Below are 17,513 nucleotides of genomic sequence, written 5' to 3'. Positions count from 1 at the left end.
TACAAAGCCTACAGCCCTGCCCTCTGGCCAAGATGTGTGTCTCCTGAACTGATGCAGCCTGTATGGTTGACTATCCATGGTTGTGGCAGTACCCATAGGCAGGGCTTTCAGGGTGGGGCCGAGGAGCTCCTGGAGAGCAAGTATCTGCCTGACCTCTTGAGCTGTTCTTCAATAATGGTTATTCTTTCTGGGTGGGAATTGTAGCAGGGCCTGTGTAGCCTATGTGACCTCCACAGAAGAGCTGAGCAGACAAGGAAAAGGCTTATTTCTAGGACATCTTCCAGGAATTGAAGGGACGAAGAAGCTGGCCTGTGCAGTCAGCAATGTGGTATATGTTGTAGTGTCTAGGTACTCTGTCAAGATCAAGTATTGATCAGACAAATATCCATATTGTGGAAACAAATCCCAACCGTTGTAAATTCAGGTAGCAGCCACTCAGAAGCCCAGGGTGAAGACCTCTTTTGGGAGTTCTCTCTATGTAATGTAAGATCGTAGTACGTGGACAGAGGTGCAGGAGAAACATTCCAGTCACCAGGAATGTGACTGGCAGGGGTCAGGCCAAATATTCCTGCCTTATCCAGATAAGTTGGTTTTCAGGTCAAATGGTGAGTCCTAAAGGGAAAGGCTGATATTAGACAGAAGCTCACAATGTGGAGTCTGAGGCTGAGGCCTGGGACAGCTCCAATGGGGTAGTGAGCACAGAGGGCACTGCAAGCCAGTGATGCGTAGTTCTCTGGTGTCAGTCTCTGACCTCCTGGATCCCAGAGCAAGTTGGCAGCAGTAGCACTCTTGATTTAAAATGCGACACACTTGGGACCAGGCTGCTTGGCTATTGGACTGTATGCCTTAATTTACTGTCAGTAGATTCAGTAAAACGAAACAAATAAAACAGAAGCTGGGGCACGTTTTGAAGACTTGCAAGAACGAGTCAAACTCAGTTCAAGGCTGTTTTCCATTTGTCTATTATGGAACAAGTATCTAACCTCTATCTGTCTCTCTCCCTCTCTCTCTCTCTCTCTCTCACTCACTCACTATCCATCTCTCTATTTATCTATCCTCTATCTACCTATTATCTATCTGTGTCTATCATCTATCAATCTGTCTGTCTATCTATCTATCATCTATATCTATCTATCTCTCTATTTATCTCTATGCACTCTGTTTATCTATCTGTCTATCTGTCTATCCACCCATCCATCTATCCCTCCATCCAGACACTGTGTATATGTTTGTCTCTTTATCTATCCGGATACCGTCTCTCTCTCTCTCTCTCTCTCTCTGTCTCTTTATCCATCCATATATTCATCCACCTATTGTATCTATCATTTATCCATCCACTCTGTCTGTCTGTCAGTCAGTCTGTCTATCCATCCATCCTGTCCGTCTGCCTGTCTCTCTCTCTAATATATATATATGTATGTATGTATAAACATATATATATTCATCCACCCACCCTATCTATCCAAATCCATCCTCCATCCATCTGTCTCTATATCCATCCTATCTATCTATCTATCTACCTCCATCCATCCTATCTGTCTATCTATCATCTATATCTAGTCATCTACCTCTAGTCATCTACCCACCCTATCTAAATCTATCTATCTACCCAAAATCTATCTCTGTCTATCCATCCATCCATCCACCCACCCTATCTACCTACCCACTCTGTATCTATCTATCTTCTATCTACCCACTCTATCTGTTTATCTTCTATCTGTCTATCCATCCATCCATCCACCCACTCCACGTTCTAACACTATCTATCCATCCATCCATCCATCCATCCATTTATCCCTCCTATCCATCCACCCCATCTATCTATCCACCCTATCTATCTCTCTACCCACCCACTCTAAACTCTAACACTTATCTATTTATGTTCATCTACCCACCATATCAATCCAATCCATCCAATCCATTCTATCTATCTATCTATCTATCTATCTATCTATCTATCTATCTATAGTGTTCAAGGAAAAAGACATAGCTTCCTGTCCTCTAGTCATTTCTAACAGAAAATCACTTGAAGCTTAGTGGTAAACCACCCCACATGGACACAGGAACCTGCCCAGCTAGAGAAGTTCAGGCTCATGGGCTTCCTGGCTTTTATCAGTCCCACAGTTCATCAGCCAGTAGGGGCAACACTGCCATCCTGAGGCCATTTGGAAATCTGAGGGCAGTGTTGTTTATCATAGTGATACCAAGTGGCATTCAGTGGGCAATGGGGAGGGATGGCCATAACTCTGATTGAAGGGAATTCTCCACACAAAATCTCACGTCAAATGCCAGTTGTACTCCTAATGAGAAACACTTCATTAGGGGGTCACAGAATCTGTGAGTTAGCTCATAAGAGATTCTTGGTTATAAGTTTTATGTTGGTGTTTTATGATAGAAAAGTTATCAGTTTTATATTGGTGCAAAGGTAATTGTGGTGTTTGCCATTGAAAGGTATTAAAAATGATGACAAAAACTGCAGTTACCTTTGCACCAACCTAATGTTTATATTGTTAATAGTGAGACCTACACGATGAAGCTGGTGAGGATGAAGCAACTCATGTCCAGGTCTGCTTCACTGAATATAAAACAAACAGCCAAGAAGCCTATGAAAAGCAGATTTCTGAGCCCAAAGCTACAGCGATTTGATTCAATAAGCTGTGGGGGGATCTAGGAATTGCATTTTGTAGCATGCAGTGTGCTACAAAAAGAGTGCTAAGTGGTCCCGAGGCCCAGTGTGTGGGTGGGTGCATCACTGTGTGAAGACTGGAGAAAGTGAAGGCAGAAACCACAAAGGCAAGACTTGAATATGGACAGGTGTAAGGCAAGCCAGCACCTTGGAGAATGGCAGAACATTTTTATTGATTGATAGGGGTCATCTGAGCAGTGCTTAGGGAAGTTCATACATCACTGCTGGCCAGGCTCCCCATGTGCATCCCATATGGGATACAATTCTGACTCAGATGTGGCTGGTACTCTAACTCTCCATTGCCCACCCATCCCATTGTTTCTAACCCTGTATGATCTGGAGCTCTCTGTTTCTGGTGAAAGTTTCTCTTTGTCAGGTTTCATGGTTTCTACCTCCATTTCCTAACAACGGGCACCCCTGGCACGGCCCTTAAGATTCTCCATGATGTAACCCACTATCTTCTCACATCCCTGACAGCCAGACCCATGTAGGCTGATCTGTTTCTGTTTTCTTATGTTCCCTTGTTGCCTCTTATCTAGACATATCGATTCCTAATTGCCTTTTGTCTCTTGTGTATAAGAACTGGAGTTCCCCTAGATCTCCCCCACCCTTCTCAACAGAATTCCTTAGCTCTTTAACTCTTACAATGCCATGATTAGCATAGAGGAGGCTATTTACTGAGACATACAGAGGACCGGAATGTACCATAACAAGCAACATGAATATATAAAAATGTATGGATATTTATTTACTGCTTCAAGTGGTGTGAACCCACTGTTAAACACTGGTTATATATTTTGGGTCAGGTTCTAAGCTAAATATAAATATCACTCAGAAGAATATCAAACTAACTTCTTGCTCTCAAAAATCTACTATTGTTAAGAAGTTGTATCTTGAATCCGACTTTCATGTTAAAATGAAAACACTGCTTTTATTATCTGAGGGAAGATGAAAATGAGAGGAAGTTGAAAGCCCTCTTTAAGTCCTCTCAATTTATGTTACACACAGCTGTAGCTTTCATGTGATTCTGAAACTGTAGAGAACACAGATGTGTACTGGGTAGTCCAATATCCTGAAATGTAATCTTATGACTTCCTCCCCTCTCTCAATGGGAATGACATAGGAGGGACTCCTTGGGTGTTTCTTCCCAGCCTATTACCATGCATCTGATGTCTGCAGTCTCTCTGTGGCTTTGTTTCTTTGAGGAGTGCTTAGGAAATGGCAGGATTGACGTTGAGGGTTGGGCATCTAATGCATGAGGTCGTGAGTTCTGGGCGTTGATTGTTATCAACTAGGTTGATATGAAGAGAAGAGTTTTTGGATGTCTTCCAAATGCTAGGGAGGTGTGCAAATAGCACTAATTTCTCTTTTCATTCTACATTTCTCTAATAAACCAGTAACATTATAGGCCCTGTTCAGGACGTCTGTCACCATGTAGTCCAGGTCTTTGTGTGAGTTGCATTCTCAGTAAGTGCCTGTTTGCTGTCGAATATATTTGTGTGGGACAAACTAATTATATTTATTTTTTATAGCTGTATCGAGCTTATGTGGCTTTCCCAGACTTTTTCCGTAATTCAACTGCCAAGTGGTGGAAGAGGGAAATAGAAGAACTATACAACAATCCACAGAATCCAGAGAGGAGCTTGAAGTTTGATGGCATATGGATTGTAAGTGTGTGTGTGTATGTCTGTGTACCTGTGGCACTTGTGTATCTTTGTGTGCCTAAGTCTATGTACCACTGACCTTCAGTCAAGAGGATAATCATTGTCCAAGGAAGACTTTGGACATGTCAGACACTTCCTCCTCTCAGAGTGGAACAGCCCTCATAGCCTACACACCTTGTACTGGACCTGAAGTTCCTATAAAACCTCTGAGACAATTTACTAGGAATTTCTTGGAACTTTGATTGCCTCACACTCACCCTGAGAGAGGTTTTTGTTATTGTTGTTTTTCAGATGGAGTCTTGCTCTGTCACCCAGGCTAGAGTGTGGTGGCAGGATCTTGGCTTCCTGCAACCTCCGCCTCCTGGGTTAGAGCAATTCTCCTGCCTTGGCCGCCTGAGTAGCTTGGATTACAGACACCCACCACCATGCCCAGCTAATTTTTTTTTATTTTTAATAGAGACAAGTTTTCACCATCTGGCCAAGTTGCTCTCAAACTCTTGAACTTGTGATCCACGCGCCTCGGCCTCCTAAAGTGCTGGGATTACTGGCGTGAGCCACTGCACCTGGCAGAGAGATTTTTTTTTTTTTTTTAATCCTTTAGCCAGTTGTTCTGTAGGGGTGAATTAATCTCTCTAGCCAGTTCTTACCAGGATTTGATGAACATCCCAGGGCTAACATCTACAGGGATTACTGGATGTTGAACAATTAATTCATTGCTTCCTTGTCTCAGAATTGGCAGGATGTAATTTTCTTAAAAAGTGAGGTATATCTGTGTTTGGCATTTCTAGGATATGAATGAACCATCGAGCTTCGTGAATGGGGCAGTTCATCCAGGCTGCAGGGATGCCTCTCTGAACCACCCTCCCTACATGCCACGTAAGAACCCTTGGCCTCCTTGATTGGCAGAGCCACAACTGCAGGACCACTGCAGGAGCCCAGAGGCCATGGGTGTGCCCTGACAGCACATCCTCATGGCTGCTGTGGTTTACTGGGAACCAGAGACCAAAGCTCTGCACGTGCTTTAGCCAGCTGGACATGTGCAACTGACTAGACTCATAGAGCAAATTTCTCGAATCTGTCCAGAAAGCACCAACCAGTGCTCATGCCACCAAAAGGTTCTCACAGCTGGGTTTCTTAGTTTTTTAGGCTTATGTGAATCCATCACAGGAATTTCTTGTGTCATCAATAGGTGAAAATTATTGACTTGCCTTTATTGTGGAGCTGATGGGCTTTGAATTTATACTTGGTTCATATCTTGGCTCCAGAAGTGTTTTTTTTCAGTGAATTCTGTGGCTTTTCACAGATTATGTGATATTTTCAAATCTCGGTTTGCTAAACTATAAAAGACAGATCATGATGTCTTCTTCATACAAGTATGATAAGAATTACATGAAATAATTGACATGTCAAAACCCTAAATCAGAGCCTGTCATGTGGTGTTTTACCACTGTCTGCTCTTTTTGACACCTCTGCTTTCTTCAGTCACATTGATGTTGAAAACACCATAGGTGCCATTGCGGCTCAGAGCTTGGGTCACTGTGCTGGTGTCTCTGGGAAGATGGAGAGTGACAGATGCAGGGCTTAAGTTAGTCTTAAGATCCAGGGCCCAATCCCTTGAAGAGAGGTCAGGGATAAACAGAATCAGGGCTGATTTCACCTCACCAGATCTTCCTTCTCAGATTTGGAGTCCAGGGACAGGGGCCTGAGCAGCAAGACCCTGTGCATGGAGAGTGAGCAGATGCTCCCAGACGGCTCCCCCGTGCAGCACTACAACGTGCACAGCCTGTACGGGTGGTCCCAGACCAGACCCACATACGAGTGAGTGTCTGTCTCCCTTCTCCAGCTGTCACAACGTGTAAGCATTGCCAGGACTAACGTAGCTACCCTACTTTTTCTTTCCTTCCTACTCTAAGGGTTAAGAAGATTCTCATGACAACTGTGTCATCATTCTTATTGATTAAACAAATGCTGGTTGACACAGAGTCAGGCCTTGTGATGGAAAGTAGTAGAACAGGTTTAAATAAAGCATGGTCCCAGCAGTGAGAAATGAATGATCCTAGTGGGAAAGACACATGGAAATAGTGTAGTGATCACACAGGGTGGCAGGTGCTGAAATACCTTTAGTTGCAGGAGGCAAAGGGAACACAAAGGACTGGGTATCTCTCCCTTTTATTTCAAAAGTGAATCATCTTTTGAGATATTTGTTCTTTGGCCATTCTTGGTGGAGAGTAACTGGTATTGTACTGAATTAGCACAGTCCTGCTTTGCAAGCTCAATGAATATTATGAATTCTTCTTAGGACAATCTTCTAATCTTTACTAAGTTCCTCCTCAAATATAGCACACTATATATTGAGTAAACCAATTACAAGACTTAGTAATTCCTTACAATTTTGGGGTACTCCAGTGAGTTCACTATAGTGAAGTTCTTTGTAATGGACCGTAAAACACATGAATTGTTATCTCCACCATCTGGGATCAGTGGAGCCCCCATTACAGCTCAGATTCCCATGTTCCCTCCAATTACGCAGCAAACACTCACTAGGCTTGAGGGCTCTGGAAAGAGAAGCTCTATGGCCTGTGGTCCCTGGCTGTACTCTCAATTAGTCTCCTGTTCCCCTCCAACCAGAGCCATGCAGGAGGTGACGGGACAGCGAGGAGTCGTCATCACCCGCTCCACATTTCCCTCTTCTGGCCGCTGGGCAGGACATTGGCTGGGAGACAACACGGCCGCGTGGGATCAGCTGAAGAAATCTATCATTGGTGCGTGGATTCCTACCCAGTGCCTATGCTGACAGGTCAGGGAATTGGGATCCTTGGTCAAGAAGTGAGGAGGCAAGTGGTGAGAGCCTGGTCTGACACAGCTGTGGTTCTCATTGCAGGCATGATGGAGTTCAGCCTCTTTGGCATATCCTACGTGAGTGTCCTTGGGATCCTCTTAAGCACCAAGAAGATGGGGACATCCTTCAGAAATCATCAGCAGGCTCATTTAATTTCCTCTTGTTACAGACAGGAGCAGATATCTGTGGGTTCTTTCAAGATGCCGAATATGAGATGTGTGTTCGCTGGATGCAGCTGGGGGCCTTTTACCCCTTCTCAAGAAACCACAACACCATTGGGACCAGGGTAGGACAGTGGCTCCTAGCTCCAATGTTTCTGTTGAAACACAACCTCCTTTTCTCAGTTAAATTCAATGTAGTCTGTCTTTACTGAGTATCTTTGAAAACTTTTTTCTTTTGGGACAGGGACTCACTCTGTGTGCCAGGCTGGAGTACAGTGGCACAATTATGGCTCACTGCAGCTTTGACCTCCAGGATGGAGCGATTCTCCCACATCAGCCACCCAAATAGCTGGGGCTACAGGCACATACCCACATGCCCAGCTTATTTTTGGACTTTTTGTAAACACAGGGTCTTGGCATGTTGCTCCAGTTGGTCTTGAAGTCCTGAACTCAGGTGATCTGCTCACCTCAGCCTCCCAAAGTGCTGAGATTACAGGCGTGAGCCACTGCACCTGGCTCTTTAAAAATTGTTAAGCCCAGTGTCTCAATGAAACGTATTTCTCGGTTTTCTTTAGTTGATGATGATTATTTTTCTTTGTTTAGACAGAATTGTACCAAATGTATCAAAAAGAATGTCTTACAGTGACATTTTATCAGCTGTTCTAGGAGAGCTACAAAGTCCATTTCTAGTCTATTCAGAATATTCTCTGGGCCTCATCGATAGTTATTTTTTGTTTAGCTCTGAGTGATGTTGATTTGGAATATGCTTTCAGTGACCTTCTTAAGTTCTCTAGGTCTTCTTTGGTGAGCTCCAAACACTGCTCTTTTTCTCCTTTAGAGACAAGACCCTGTATCCTGGGATGCTGCTTTTGTGAATATTTCCAGAAATGTCCTGCAGACCAGATACACCCTGTTGCCATATCTCTATACCTTGATGCATAAGGCCCACATGGAGGGTGTCACTGTTGTTCGGCCTCTGCTCCATGAGTGAGTGTCTCTAGCAGGCATCCTGATGGCAATTGGATAACTTACTGTATTCTATATGGTGGCAGTTGATAGACACAATTCTTCCAAATTTAACACTTGATTGCCTTTGACATGAACTCTCAGGCACAGACGATACTTTGTGACTCTTTAGCACAGTGTGATACGTGTCATAGGTCATTAATAAAAGGCTATTTACTGAATGAAGAAATTGAAATGATGCAATACAGCATAGAATAATCTCTGTCTAATTTGGCCGTGCTAAGGCCTATCTATATTTTGTAGCAGCTTGGTTATATGGACCTGGGTCACAAAAGAAGGATTTCAGGAAGAGATTTGAGGTACAAGGACCATTCTTGCATTTATAATGTCCCATGTTTAAGAAATGTGGTAAGTACTTGACAGAACAGAACACACCTATATCTGAGCATTTCATAAGTTTGAGGCACATCACATGGGAAAGGCAGAGGCTGGATGCTCCTGATCAACTGAGGCTTAGGACAAAGGCAAGGATGGTTCAGGGGCAGCTGGATTTCCAACGTGGATCTGAAGTTGAGGAGCCTCTTCAGGGTCTTGGGCTGGGTCTCTGTGGAACTCTGATTGTGGCATCTTCATTTCCCTTTCCAGGTTTGTGTCAGATCAGGTGACATGGGACATAGACAGTCAGTTCCTGCTGGGCCCAGCCTTCCTGGTCAGCCCTGTCCTGGAGCTCGTGAGTATGGAGGCCTCAGATCGGGGGAGGATCCCAGCTGTGAGGCTCGGGGAAAAGAAGGAGATGAAGAGGCCTGAGCTGTGGGGTCCTACACATGGTTTCTTATTCTACCTCTGTCTCTTCCTCTCTTTCTGAGCCGAAGTCCATCACTTAGGTGTTCTGGGCCTCAGCTCCTTCATCTTTAAAACCGGCCTGACAGTTCTGGTTTATAGGATGATGAGGAACAAAACACCTCATGGTATATTCAATGATATAGTCATTTCTTTGTTAACTAAGGAATAGAAGGTCAGATGGGGCAGTAGTGTAAAGAATCGTAACAATCCTCTAGCACTATTAAAACTTCTCAGAAGGATTACTTGGCAATGTGTGTACTCGTATTGCTGCTGGCTTACCTTTCCCTTCCTCCTGCAGGAGGTCCTCCCACCAGTAAAAGTCATTTCTTTGCTTCTGTTGTTGATTAGGCTTCTGAATACCAGTGGATTAGTCCTAAAATATCAGTTAATTGCATGTTCCCCAAATCTTATTGTACCCACAAGCTTTTTTCTGCTCCAGACACAACCTCTGTTGTTTGTCTGTTTAAGGGTATATTGGGTAAGTCAGTGTCTATAAGCAAACAGTAATTTTTTTTCCCCAAAGTCCTGGATACCAAAGTACTTTATGATAGTTTTGGGTAGACAAATATCCCCTGCTTCAAAACCGGAAATGGAAGGAAGTTTTCCCCAACATTGTTAGCCTCCCAAGAGATGAGGCAAGTGGGCCCAAGGCCATCACTATGACTTTAACCTCTTTCCTGAGCCGTTTGGTTACTCTGTCCTGGATAATGGTGCCCACTGCCACTCCTTGTTTGTGTTTAATTTTAGAATGCCAGAAATGTCACCGCATATTTCCCTAGAGCCCGCTGGTACGATTACTACACGGTAAGTTTTTCTGAATGTCTGTACAACCTGGGAAAAGGATAGAGAATCCAGAGGCTTTAGATATGATAGACCTTAGGTCAAATGCTGGCTCTGTAACCACCTGCTGTGTGGTCTGAGAGATGTCACTTTAACCCTTGTAACGTGAGTTTTCTCACCTCCAAGTGGGGTAAGAACACTTTCCACATAGAACCGTTGTGAAATAACACATAAAGCATCTCACACAGGATCTGTTTTTTTGTGGGTGTTCTCTTTATGTTAGTTTTTAATATTTCCTTAATCACTGCTTTTTACAATGTCATGTAAAGGCAGATGCTGGCAAACATTTGAGATTATGTTGCAAACTGTAGTTTTTGTTTTTATTGTTTATATCTTTGCCTGCTGTAAGTTTGTAGGCATAGAGGCCTTTTCGTCTCTGCCTTTTATTAACTATCTGCCTCCATAGCATAGATGCTCAAAGAATACTACACATAATTACCTAAGGTAAGCAGGTGATCAGGCAATGTGCAACACACACACAGAGGTATGGGGCCCAACCCTTGTAAGTCTAAGCAGTGCAATTGCATTTAGAAATGAGGAAGCAAGAAAGAGCTCCTTGCTGCATGGTTTCTCTGTTAGTATGATACCCAAAGACTTAGCCGGCAAGTCAGGGTCTTCCAGGGCAGCTCTGGGGTGTGGTCTCTTGCCAGGAGCCTGAGAAGACAGACCCTGATTTTTGGGGAAGAATCAAAGGAGATATTTCCTTGGTCTCTAATTGGGCCTCTTTTTCTGACTTTCTGAGGGGAACAAAGTTGAGGGCTAGAAATACAGCAAAGGGGTACAAGCAGGGAAACAAGACACAGAACATGTGCTGGCCCTTTTCATCCCTGGAGTTTGCAGTGCGATTAGGTGAAAACTGGAGAAAGATGTACAATTTTGTTCCTTCTCTTCTCAGTCAGTGGAGATCAAGTCCTCCCCGCCGCCCCAGCCTCCCCTTCCTGCTGCTAGTCTGGATCTGCCCTTTGGGTGGTAACATGTTAAGGCTCTGCTGTGTGCTTCCCAGCCAGGCCTTTCCTAGGAACGGGTGGCCAGCTCCCCTTCAGTGAGACTGGCCTTTGACCTGAGAGTGCATGTTGACTCTCCCATTCACAGACAGAAGATATCTTTGATTGAAGAGGGAAAGACAAAATAAATCATGGAGCAGGCTGTTTAGAAAAAGATGAAATTTTGATGTTGAATTAAAATGAAGATGAATTTTATAGTTAGGATTAATGAAGAAATGTCACGTTTGTATATGTATTACTTATTCTAGAACACAGGCTGGCAAACTATGGCCCATAGCCAAATCTGGATGTTGCCTGATTTACAAATAAAGTTTTATTGGAACATAGCCTTGCCTATTTGCTTGTTGTCAACAATGACTGCTTCTTACCTCTAAAGTAGCAGCCCTCAAATGAGCGGATTTTGCCTACCAGGGGATACTTGGCAATGCCTGGAGATATTTTGGGTTGTCACATGAGGGTAGGGGTGAGGAGGAGTTGCTGCTGACATCTGAGGATTCTGCTAAATATCTAAAGGTACAGGATAGCTCCACAACCAAAGAATTGTCTGGACCAAAATCTCAATGGTGCTGAGACTGAAAAGCCTTGCTCTAGAGAACATGTAGGCTGGAAGGATGGGTTCTTACATTAGATTTCTGAATCAGGTGAAAGTAGCACCTCTTCCTGTCACACATCAGGCAAATGTAGTTTGTAAAAACAAAGGCAAAAGACCCTAACAAGATATTATAGCAGCCTTGTGAGGTTTTATGTAGCACTGTGTGAATGCAGGATGTGTAATAGCAGGTATGCGGCGAGGGTAATGAACAGGCATCATTTCAGAGGGTAGGATGAGATGTCTGGCAGAATGCGTTGTTCAGGGAGTGACATGTCTTCTACTTTATCATCTTTTCTTCTGGCCCACAGGGTGTGGATATTAATGCAAGAGGTGAGTGGAAGACCTTGCCTGCCCCTCTTGACCACATTAATCTTCATGTCCGTGGGGGCTACATCCTGCCCTGGCAAGAGCCTGCACTGAACACCCACTTAAGGTAAATGATGGAACTCAGGTTTTCCTTTACATGCCAGTTATCTCACTAATTTGTAGTGAAGTCCACCAAAATGTAAGCATCATTCTCAAGTGACATTTTGATATTTAATTAAAGTAAAGATGAATTTTATAGTTAGCATTAATGAAGAAGTGTCACCTTAATAAATCTTCCCTAGTCTTAACCCTAACCCTAACCCCTAACCCTTAACCCTTAACTGTAACCACTAACCCCTAATTTTACTAAACACTTGTGTTTTCTTTGTTTGCTTGTTTGTATTTTAACCTTTTTCAAACTCTATACTTACTGAAGAATAATTAACAACTCTTTTAACTCTAAGGGAGTGAGATGATACATCTAAGAATTTCACTTTTTAATCTCACATCTGAGATGGAAGTCAAAATAGGAGCAACCATAGGCACAACAACAACTTTTAGAAGCTGCTGTTATAGAACTATATCCAGATGAATTTTGAAAGACCACCATTCATTTGCTTCCTTAAACCCTTTGAATTTCTTTTAAAAACATGCTAACATGTCCGGTGGTCAGACTTCCTGGTTTGCCCAGGAGTGTTGCAGTTTTAGCACCAAATGTCTCCCTTCTTGGGATGCTTCTTAATTCTGGGCAAACCAGGTCAGTAGATCCCTCTGTCTGCCATGGTCACTCTGTCCATTCGTGTTTCTCTGCTCTTAACTCATTCATTCTCATTTCTAAAGAGTCAGGATCCACTTTCCACCCTCCTAGGATCTCAACTTCCTATTTCTTTTCTCCTGCTAAAAGATTTTTTTTTCTTTTTCTTTTCTATTCTTTTTCTTTTCTTTCTTTTTTTGAGATGGAGTCTTGCTCTATTGCCCAGGCTTCAGTACAGTGACACAATATTGGCTCACTGCCTCCTGAGTCATTTTTTCTATTTTTAGTAGAGATTTGGCTTCATCATCTCGGCCAGGCTGGCCTCGAACTCCTGACTTCGTGATCCACCCACCTCGGCCTCCCAAGGTTTTGATATTATAGCTGTTAGCCACCACGCCCAGCCAGACTTTTTTCTTGTGATTCAAAATTTGATTGAAAAATTACCTCCTGTGAACCTCAAAATTCACTGAATTTTCCTTTACGCTTAATTGATTCCAAAATTCTAGATTTCATCTGTACTAAACAGGCGCACATTTATGTGTGCATGGCTTTGAAAGTATTAGCTTATTTGTCCTTAACAGACTAGAAGTTCTTCGAAAGCCAGACAACTTTCTTTTCTTTTGAACCTCTCTTACTGCTTTAATTTTTGAAATTGCAGACTTCTTATGATACTAATGGAAAATACTCCCAAATCCAATACCAATTGGCTTCTTTTTTTCTAATTGTCCACCTTCAAGCAGTTCTGCACACTGATACCAAATTTATTTTTCCAAAATGAAAATCTCAACTGGTTGCTCCCAGACTTGAAATCCAAACTCTTTCATTAATGTGATGTGCAAACCAGTCACAACCTGGTTCCACGTTACCTTAACAAATCTATCTCCTGCCACACCTTCATGTATGTACAGACTAGCTATACCAAAAAACTTGCTATTTCCCAAACGTACCCATGTATTTTTCTGCCTTTGGGCTTTGGGATTTATCGTTTCCAACATCTTTGCCTGGTGTATTCTTAATGATCCAAATTAAAGTTACATTTTATCAGCAGGAAACCTTTCCCTGAATCTTCCAGCAAAGGTAGCACTGCCACTTCCAAGTTTCTGGTATATATCTATACATCTTTGCTCCTTAGATGATTTTGTCCTTCCTCTTTAAGAGTGTTAGCATTTCAATAGTAGTGGTATACTCTGTGCCTGAAAATTGTATTTTCTAAACTGCTTATGGGAGTCTAAATCTATTGTTAATTATTTCTTTGCAGACTTTCTTTTATGTTTGACTTATTACCTTGTGTGCTTTGTGATTTTTTGTTTTTAAACTGTGATCATCTTAAGCATCTAAATGTGGGTCTCATTCCTCCAGAGGTGATTGACCTTCTCCTCTGTTTGCAAGCCAGGAATTGCTTCCGACTGGCATCATGTTAGCTTCCTTCAAGGATTCTGGCCTCATGTGGGAAATCAGAGGTTCATCTTCTCTACCTTGGATTACTGGGCTTAGTAGCCCAATTTTAGTCTTGCTTTGGGAATTGGCCCTGCAGAGATTCTAGGTTTTGCTTACTAAGAACCCTTTTGGTTTCAACTCAGTGTTTTGTTTTCCTGTTATTGTTTTGGTCTCTTGGATTATATTTCTTACTTTCTTGCAAATCCAACAATATTTTAATAAGGATGCATGTTGTAATTTATGTAGGTTCAGGTAATATTTTACTGTGTAAGTCTCCAGAAGAATATCCAGTCCGTCATATTTCTGGAACTGTCATTCTGGACTCCTAGAATATCTTAACTTTAGTGTTGTTTTCACTTTCCACCTAATTTTTCCTATAAAATTTAAGGTATTCAGGTCAGGAGTTGGGATTTATTAATATTTGTATCTCATTGACTTCCTAGAAATGACTGCTACTCAATACATGAGTAGTTAATGAAAGAACATGATTTTGTTGATAATGGAAACTAACTTTCTTGCATAGTGAGAGGCTGAACTGTGGAGAATACAATGGAGAATGTGAGGCCACTGACAGACAGAGGAGGAACAGGAAGAGCAGGACTCTAGGAGGTTGCCTAGAGGAGTGACAGTGTGAGGAGAGATTCCAAATGAAATTGCTCGCTCTCTCTCTCTCCCTGACTTCCTCTCTGTCCATCTACTTTACCATGTCTTTGAGTAAAGTTTTGTGTTTCCTATTCTAAATTATAAAGTAGATAATTAGAATGATTTTTTTCTTTCAAAACAAACTAATAACCCATAATCAGATAAGTTACCATTAAATAGATGGACCTTATTGTATGTTGTTGTTTTCTGAGTATGAATGGTCCTTAGGCAGGGGAAAATGTATCTTCCTCACAGCACTGGACACTTCTCCTGAGGGCATCATTGCTAAAGTGATCTGACTGAACCAATTGCCTAAGATTTCTTTCTCTTCTCATACTCTGTGTTCTAAATAGTAGTGGCAGAAACATCTTTCATTTGAGCTATTGCAGTGACTCTGGTGCTTGAATTCTTGCCTCCAACATAGATGTTATTGCTACTGTTTGGGATATTTCTATCCCCTGTGACATCATTGATATTAAAGATAGATGCACCTGTCAATTTTGTGTTTATACCCGAAGAAAACAGAACCATCTGCTGCTAGTAACTTTTCCAATTTGAAATTTGATGGAAACATCCTCAGCTTAGTTGGCAAAATCCTGACTCCTGTCTTTGTCTCATAAATGTTGTTTCCTACAGTCGAAAGAAGCCTCTTGGTCTTATCATTGCCCTAGATGAGAACAAAGAAGCAAAAGGAGAACTTTTCTGGGATGATGGGCAAACAAAGGGTGAGCGGTGTTATGATAATGTTGCTGTTTCCAAACCTGCACCTATGAATTATGGTCCTTCACTCCTGCTGGTCATTCAGCTATGGGAGAAATCTCACCAGACACAGTGGCAAGAATCACTAAGTATTTTGTTTCTGGTTGCACCATTCAGAGATAGTGGTAGATGAACTACCAAGGAAAGAAAAGTACATTTCTGTTTGTGACAGTTCTCCCACTGGCCAGTGATATCTATAAGACGCTCTCATTTTATTGTCAATGGGTTCTTAGAAAATATGGTTTCAAGACTGATCTGTAACTCAATGTTAATGTCTTCCTCCCAAAATTCTTATGGGGAAATGTTGACGATGTAAAAATAATGCCCTGCCATTCAGGCAGTGAGAATATACTATTCTAGTGTGTGCTCATCTCACCATATTTTTTAGCATATTTGTGTTTCTAGTATGCTAACAATTACCTGTGCTTTATGCTTAGGAAATAGATTCCCTTGAGGCATATGCCTTGGGAGGCTTTGGAAGGGAAGCTTTGCAATGTTCCAGTAGGAAAGAGAAGGAAAAACAATGGCTTGACCTTGGAGATTCTTGTCAATCTAATCCAATACATAGATTTAAAATTTTATTTATTTATTTAATTGTAAAATATTGAGTTGTCAAATAAAGATGAAATATATTCGAAGTGGACATATATACGGGCATAGTATTATGATTACCACAGCTATTTTAATGAGTACATCCATCACCACACATACTGTAGACTGGATCCCCAGAACTTATTCATCTAATAGCTAAAGTTTTGTACCCTTGACCATCAGTTCTCGATTTTCCCCACTCTCAGGCTCTAAGAACCACTGTTATACTGTCTGCTTCTATGAGCTCAACTTTTGTAAATTTCACATGTAAGTGAGACCATGCAGTATCTGACTTTCTGTCTCTGGCTTATTTCACTTAGTATAATGTTCTCCAGATTCATCCATGCTGTTGCAAATGACCGAATTTTCTTTCTTTTTTTTCATGGCTGAAAAATACTTTGTTGTACATGTGTATCGTAATTTCTTTATTCATCCATTGATGGATACTTAGGTTGTTTTCATATCTTGGCTACAGTGAAAAATAAAATTAAAAACTTAAATGTAAGGACTGAAATTGTAAAGCTTCTAAAAGAAATCAGGAAAAAAACCTCCTTGACATTTTAGTCTTGGCAGTGACTTTTTGAATATGATACCAAAAGCAAAGACAAAATACCAAAAAATAAACAAGCATGGCTACGTCAAACCAAAAGACTTCTGCATAGCAAAGTAAACAATCAACAAAGTGAAAAGGCAAAATACACAGTGAATAATAATGTTTGCAAACCACCTATCTGAGAAGAGATTAACATAAAAAATGTATAAGGAACTCACGCAACTCAGTAGCAAAAGATCAAGTGACCCAATTAAAAACTGGGTGAAGGAATTGAACAGATATTTTTCCAAGGAAGACATTCAGTTGGCTAAATGGTGTGTGAAAAGATGCTCAACATCAGTAAATGACAGAGAATTGCAAATCAAAAATCACAGTGAGATATCACCTCATACCTGTTAGCATGGAAATTATTAAAACAAGAGATAAGTACTGGTGAGGATGTGGAGATAATGGAATTTTTGTAGATTGTTGGTGGGAATGCAAATTGGTACAACCATTATGGAAAGTAGTATAGAGGTTCCTCAAAAAATTAAAAATAGAACTTCCTTACAATAGAAGTGAAATCCCATTTCTGTGTGTATATCCAGAGGACATGAAATCAGTGTCTTTAAGAGATATACTCACATCTATGTGTATTACAGCATTATTCACAACACCCAAGATATAGAAACAGTCTAAGTGTACATTGATGAATGAATGAATAAAGAATTGTGATACACATATACAATGGTATATTATTCATCATAAGGAAAAGGAAGTACTGCCATTTGTGACATCAAGAGGGAGCTGAAAGGAGTGGCAGGGTGAAATTTTTTCTGTGGTGGGCAGACCAGAATCTGACTTGTCTTTCTCTCACTTTCAGATACTGTGGCCAAT

At 41.6% G+C, this 17,513-nt stretch overlaps 1 protein-coding gene across 1 annotated transcript in view; it reads left to right on the top strand.

Moving 5' to 3' along the window:
• Positions 1-204: 204 nt before the first annotated feature.
• The window catches only part of LOC108291091 (maltase-glucoamylase, intestinal-like), a gene marked incomplete at its 5' end in the record, with an annotated part of 51,003 nt that continues 33,694 nt past the window's right edge, over positions 205-17,513 (top strand). The window contains 13 exons of the mRNA XM_017511272.2: positions 205-328; positions 4,219-4,353; positions 5,139-5,226; positions 6,030-6,168; positions 6,979-7,112; positions 7,232-7,266; positions 7,359-7,475; positions 8,189-8,337; positions 8,962-9,046; positions 9,907-9,963; positions 11,904-12,028; positions 15,371-15,459; positions 17,500-17,507. Coding sequence (XP_017366761.2) covers positions 205-328; positions 4,219-4,353; positions 5,139-5,226; positions 6,030-6,168; positions 6,979-7,112; positions 7,232-7,266; positions 7,359-7,475; positions 8,189-8,337; positions 8,962-9,046; positions 9,907-9,963; positions 11,904-12,028; positions 15,371-15,459; positions 17,500-17,507 — 1,285 coding nt within the window. The remainder of the gene's footprint in view (positions 329-4,218; positions 4,354-5,138; positions 5,227-6,029; positions 6,169-6,978; positions 7,113-7,231; positions 7,267-7,358; positions 7,476-8,188; positions 8,338-8,961; positions 9,047-9,906; positions 9,964-11,903; positions 12,029-15,370; positions 15,460-17,499; positions 17,508-17,513) is intronic.

The sequence above is a fragment of the Cebus imitator genome, unplaced genomic scaffold (genome assembly GCF_001604975.1).
Source record: "Cebus imitator isolate Cc_AM_T3 unplaced genomic scaffold, Cebus_imitator-1.0 Scaffold446, whole genome shotgun sequence".
NCBI classification, from domain to species: domain Eukaryota; kingdom Metazoa; phylum Chordata; class Mammalia; order Primates; family Cebidae; genus Cebus; species Cebus imitator.
The sequence above is the reverse complement of the archived record's forward strand: the minus strand, read 5'-3'. Positions and strand labels throughout refer to the sequence as shown.